The sequence below is a fragment of the Lynx canadensis genome, chromosome B1 (genome assembly GCF_007474595.2).
Source record: "Lynx canadensis isolate LIC74 chromosome B1, mLynCan4.pri.v2, whole genome shotgun sequence".
Lineage (NCBI taxonomy): Eukaryota > Metazoa > Chordata > Mammalia > Carnivora > Felidae > Lynx > Lynx canadensis.
The window spans coordinates 79,802,261-79,808,397 of NC_044306.2; the positions used below are offsets into that span (position 1 = coordinate 79,802,261).

Below are 6,137 nucleotides of genomic sequence, written 5' to 3' on the forward strand. Positions count from 1 at the left end.
TGAGAAAATGCTTTTTTCAGGGCTGGCTAACAAGTTTTAGAGTTTGTTGAATCTCAGATTTTTTGCAAGTTTAATAAGGAGAATACACTTATCAGAAGACAGAAGTTTAGGGGCACCTGGCTATCTCAGTTGCAGGAGTGTGTGACTCATAATCTTGGGGTTGTGAGTTCAAGCCCCACATTGGGTGCACAGATTACTAAAAAAATAAATAAACTTAAAAAAAAAAGAAGACAGAAGTTTAAATTGTTTGTGTGGTTCAAAAATACCACCATCTCGCTCTCGTGGCCCGAGCCTGAGTCCTGGCCTCTCCTCTTACTCCTAGAACAGCATGAGCTTCACCACCCACTCCATCTTCTCCAACTACCGGTCCGTAGGCTCGGTGCAGGGATCCAACCACCGGGTCCGGCCGGTCAGCAGTGCAGCCAGCGTCTATGCAGGCGCCGGGGGCTCAGGCTTCCGGATCTCCATATCCCGCTCCTCTAGCTTCCGGAGCGGCTGGGGGTCCGGGGGCATGGCCGCCGTGATGACCGGGGCTCTGGCGGGCATCGGGGGCATCCAGGGCGAGAAGGAGACCATGCAAGACCTGAATGACCGCCTGACCTCCTACCTGGAGAGGGTGAGGAGCCTGGAGGCTGATAATCAGAGATTGGAGATCAAAATCCGGGAACACCTGGAGAAGAAGGGACCTCAGGTCAGAGACTGGGGGCACTACTTCAAGACCATCGAGGAGCTGAGGGCTCAGATCTTTGCAAATTCTGTGGACAATGCCCGCATCGTTCTGCAGATTGACAATGCCCGTCTTGCTGCTGATGACTTCAGGGTCAAGTATGAGACAGAGCTGGCCATGCGCCAGTCTGTGGAGAGTGACATCCATGGGCTCTGCAAGGTCATTGATGACACCAATGTCACTCGGCTGCAGCTGGAGACAGAGATCGAGGCTCTCAAGGAAGAGTTGCTCTTCATGAAGAAGAACCATGAGGAGGAAGTAAAGGGTCTGCAAAACCAAATTGCCAACTCGGGGTTGACCGTGGAGTTGGATGCCCCCAAATCTCAGGACCTCAGCAAGATCATGGCGGACATCCAGGCCCAGTATGAAGAGCTGGCTAAGAAGAACCGAGAGGAGCTGGACAAGTACTGGTCCCAGCAGATTGAGGAGAGCACCACAGTGATCACCTTCCAGACTGCTGAGATAGCAGAAGCTGAGAAGACCCTCAAGGAGCTGAGACGCACGGTCCAGTCCTTGGAGATCAACCTGGACTCGATGAGAAACCTGAAGGCCAGCTTCGAGAACAGCTTGAGGGAGGTGGAGGCCCGCTACACCTTGCAGATGGAGCAGCTCAACGGGGTCCTGCTGCACCTGGAGTCAGAGCTGTCCCAGACCCGGACAGAGGGGCAGCGGCAGGCCCAGGAGTACGAGGCCTTGCTCAATGTCAAGGTCAAGCTGGAGGCTGAGATCGCCACCTACCGTCGCCTGCTGGAAGACGGGGAGGACTTCAGTCTTAGTGACGCCTTGGATACCAGCAACTCCTTTCAAACCATCCAGAAGACCACCACCCGCAGGATCGTGGATGGCAAAGTGGTGTCTGAGACCAACGACACCAAAGTTCTGAGGCGTTGAAGCAGCAGAAGCAGGCTACCCTTTGGGGAACGGGAGGCCAATAAAAAATTCAGAGGTCAAAAAAAAAAAAAAAAAATACCACCATCTCCTTTCTTTCTAGCTTATTCCCTCTTGATCAGCAAGCAACTCTTTGGTCCCATCAGAATCTATTAAATTTTGACCTTGCCATCTTTTCACTGTACTTCCTGTCTTATATCCTCCCTTCCTTAATAGTTTGTATTCATAGTCTGTATACTTTTCATATCCCTTCTCTTCTGTTTTTTTACTGGCCTAGGAAAATAAGAGATAAATTCCTGCATTCATGGAGCTAGCACTCAAATTGGCAAACAAGAAATAGATAATAAACAAGTAAAAAGATTAGTATGATAGATGGTTAGAAGTGCTATGGACATAAAGCAGGTTAAGAAATACAGGGAATGGGGGTATGTGATATATACTGTTTCATATAGGTAATGACTAAGGGAAGGACTCATGGGTAAGTGGTAGTTAAGCAGGGAGCTGAAGAAATAAGGAAGCAAATCATAAACAAGTCAAAGGATCAACAAATGCAATGGCCTGAGGCAAGAGCATGATTGGAGTGTTCAGAAACAGCAGGAAGATACCATGAGGTGAGTCAGATGAAAGATGCAGTCAGAAAAGTATTAGGAACCAGATCTTATAGACCCTTTTGGTCATAGGAAGACTTTTACTATGAGAAGGGTGGAAAACACGTGGAGGAGTGACATGAGGTATCTTGTTTTGAAAGTGTTACTATGGTTAAGGGGTTAGAAGTAAGCCACTTGTGAGAGCAGGCAAAGGCATTATTGCAGTAATCCAGGTAAGAGGTAGTAGTGACTTAGGAGTGAGTCATAGCAGTGTGGAGACGGTGCAGAGTTCCAACTGTAGACATACTTGAAGGTGCATTGTGTGATAGATTGGATGTGGGTAATGAGAGCACCTGGAAGGATAGTTACCATCTACTGATTTGGGGAAAATAGCAGGAGGATTAGGTTGCATTTATGTGTTTGCAGGATCATTTATAAGAATTCAGAGAAAGATACAGGCTAGAGATAAAATGTGGTAGGTGATATTTAAAGCCCTAAGTCTGAGTGAAATCACCTTGGGCGTATATAGAAAGAACTGACCTCTAGAGAACTCATGAAATAATGAGCTCTAGATGGGAAATGTGCGAAGAATTAACACAGATGACAGGGATGGCCAGTGGGCTGGGTTGAGAAATAGAAGTGAGGACAGGCTATGAAGGAGTAGAGTGCATGTGATGAGAGGTAACAAAGGAATTTAGGGCTTCTTCTGGTGACTGATACAAATGAGGGTAAAGGGCATAATCAGTCTTGGAAATGGCATGGAATTGCTGTTTTTATGGTGAGGGAAGCTTGGATGCCTTCAGGATGCCCAGGAAGAGGTTGGTATATCTGTGTCCATTGTTTCACCATGAACAGTTGCTAATATTTTACTCAAAGGAAAGAGGGCACTTTTAAAACAAGTTTCCTTTCTGTTTCAAATTGAAGAGGCTAAAGTTACTGGTAGGAAGGTTCTATTGCTGCTAAAATTGATGGAACACATTATAGCAGTGGCTCTCAACCTTGACTGAACTTTCAGAACTATCGATACTTGGCTCCCAACTCCAGATTGATCTGAGGTATGGCCTGAGCAGTTGAGGCTTTTAAAAAGCTCTTTAGGTGATTTTAACTTGCAGCCAAAGTTGGGAAACATTGCTTTCTAGAATTAAACTTTATTTTACAAATGAAATCCACTATTATTTGGTATTTTCTCAAACAGTACAATAATATTGTACTATTTGCTAATTAGTTCATCTTTCACACATAAGCACATCTGTGTTTAAAATTTTTGGAGCTATTTGGCTTAAGTAAAAATTTAATCTGCTTTCATCTAAGAAAAGAATTCATAGATAATTGAAACCATAACAAATTATGTAACCTGCCTAAGCCTTGGTTTGTTCATCCTTCTTATAAAACTGGAATCATAAAAATCCTTATGCCTTAAGGTTGATATGGGAATTAAATTAAATGAGGTATTAGGTGCAAAAAGCATTGTATCATACTGATGCAAATACAAAGTAAGCACTTCAGGGTCATTGGGCCACAGAAAGAATTGAGTAAAAGTGAAAAATTTGTACTTTTTCTAGGTACCTATACGTGTATTTTTGGATCTGTCCTCATTGCCCTGTATACCTTTAAGCAAGCCAGTGGAACTCTTAAGACTAGATTTAATGACTCCATATTTGAACACCTCTAACAGAGAAGTAAAGGTAATACAAAATGATTATTCTTTGTCATAGTCAGAATTTTCTTAAGCTAGGTAATACTTTATATACACAAAATAGTATTAGTCACTTTCTTTGAAGATTTAAATGTTAGGTTTTTTTTCTAAACAATATTCAAAAATGAGCTTGGTAAATACTAGTGAATAAAATAGGTTGATATTTGGATTGGGTGATTAAATCTTTATAAAACTTGGAGCTAAAATTGACTAAAAAGACAAGTCTTACTTATTCAACTCTGTTCTATTTACTCTGATGAAATTTTCATAATTTCTTAATTTTCATAGGTACACATTTGTAAATCTGGACAAGTGACTGCCATTCCCTTTTGGTATCATATGTACCTTGATGACGAGATTAGGTTGGATACTTCAAGTGAAGCCTCCCACTGGAAACAAGCTGCAGTTGTATTAGATAATCCCATCCAGGTGGAAATGGGAGAAGAATTAGTACTCAGTGTCCAGCATCACAAAAGCAATGTCAGCATCACAGTAAAACAATGAAGAGTAGTTTTCTAATGAAAAACTGTTCAGGTAGAGCAGCAAGTATGCAGTTCTGGTCTGAATTAGTAGTGGAATTGTATTCATGAAATGGGGGTATAAAGATTTAATTCCTTGTAATGGTTAAATATTTTTTAAATTGATTAATAAAGTATGTTTAAAAGATTTTAAAGAGGAGCGTTATTATAAAAATATTGCTGCAGACTTCTTTTTTCAAAAAGGCTGTCATTCATTTTTCAAGTAAGTAAGCTTTGTTTTTATTGCTTGGTTGTACTTACAATGGGTTCAATTTTCCTAAACACTTTAGTCTACATTCTAAATCTATAAATATAAGGGATTTGAGTCCCGTCTTCATTGTCCTGTGTAAGCAAAGCAAAACTTTTAATTTTTTAGGCATCTTGAGTTTTTTAAGTCTAAACTTATAATTGGGATATATCAGAAAGTTGGCTTCAATTGAAGACAGGGTTATGGTTACTTATAAATTCCAAGCTTGCTTCTTTTAAATACTTAGTATGTTTCTGAAACTCCTTGGGTTTTGTGTTTGGAGAATGCAAACCTGAGTAAGAATGTAAGCTATAAGCTAAATCTAATTATGAGAGTTAAGGAGTTAAGGATGAAGTAAAGTTTTAAAGAGGCAGCCTTTTTCCTGGTCTACTTTGGCAAAGAAAATGAAAAAGCTGGTAAGTTTAGGAATGAGGTAAACCTAAATCAGTATTTTTTAAAGTTTTGATCCATATGTGCAGTAAGAAATATATAATAATTGGTCCAATTTTTAAAGACTTGCAACAGGAAGATTAATAAGATGTGCCTTGTAAATACTGTGTGCTCTTTGTAAGTAAGCCACAAAGAAAATAAGACATACCTTCTCTCTACATTGCCTGTTCTCGTTGCTCTAGTATTATACTACCCAGCTTTACTTTCAATAGAAATGTTTATAATAGTGGACAGAATAAAGACTCCAATTACAGTGAACCAGTTATGTATGTGAATGTGTGTGTGCATAAATATATAAAGCAAAGATTTTGAGAAATAACATTTATTGCTATTTGTAACATACTACTCTGGCACTTTCTAGATTTTATTTGCAGTATATAACCCAGTTGGTTGTGATTAGCAATTTGAGAAACTCCATCTTAAGTAAGAAGTGTCTCCCAAATAGCACCTACATGTCTTCTATGGTTTAATGAATAATTAAGACTACTCAGCCTAGATTTATTTGCTGACACCTGTGACAGCATTGAGGAAAAGTAGACTCCATTGTTATCATAAGTTTTTTTTTTTTAATGTTTTATTTATTTTAGAGAGAGACAGAGTACAAATGGGGGAGGGGCAGAGAGAGAGGGAGACAGAATCCACGAAGCAGGCTCCAGTTTCTGGGCTGTCAGCACAGAGCCCGATGTGGGGCTCAAACCCGTGAACCATGAGATTATGACCTGACCCGAAGTCGGATGCTTTAACCGACTGAGCCACCCAGATGCCCAATAAGTTTCTTATTTATCCTCCCAATCTTCTATCCAGTTTATTCTTTTCATCTGAAAATCATGGATAACTTATTAATCTATTAGTAGTGTTGCAAATAAGATTTTTAGATAGTAGTTGTTTTAAGATTTATATTAGGTCCCATTTCTTCTAAAAGGAATAGAAGATATAGGTATCCTTCACTGTAGGTGTGTAATCTTTAACCTTTAATTTTTTTGCACTTATTTCTTTTTTGCTGTGCCTCTAATCAAGAACTTTT

The 6,137-nt window shown here is 40.3% G+C and overlaps 2 protein-coding genes across 8 annotated transcripts in view; both read left to right on the top strand.

The window, feature by feature from the left end:
- Window positions 1-5,376, top strand: part of PRMT9 (protein arginine methyltransferase 9) — a 39,196-nt gene extending 33,820 nt beyond the window's left edge. For 6 of the 7 annotated variants that reach the window (XM_030312952.1, XM_030312953.1, XM_030312955.1 and 3 more), the window contains 2 exons: window positions 3,765-3,887; window positions 4,187-5,376. In XM_030312952.1, coding sequence (XP_030168812.1) covers window positions 3,765-3,887; window positions 4,187-4,402 — 339 coding nt within the window. In that variant the 3' untranslated portion in view covers window positions 4,403-5,376. The remainder of the gene's footprint in view (window positions 1-3,764; window positions 3,888-4,186) is intronic. The other variant, XM_030312954.1, reaches the window with a different exon arrangement.
- LOC115512184 (keratin, type I cytoskeletal 18-like) lies at window positions 271-1,694 on the top strand. Its single transcript, XM_032592893.1, has one exon. It carries the CDS (start codon window positions 329-331, stop codon window positions 1,616-1,618), a length of 1,290 nt encoding a protein of 429 aa, XP_032448784.1. The 5' UTR covers window positions 271-328; the 3' UTR covers window positions 1,619-1,694.
- Window positions 5,377-6,137: the final 761 nt, after the last annotated feature.

Excerpts from the sequence above, each read along its gene's own strand:
- LOC115512184 (XM_032592893.1), top strand. The coding sequence starts at position 329 with ATGAGCTTCACCACCCACTCCATCTTCTCCAACTACCGGTCCGTAGGC.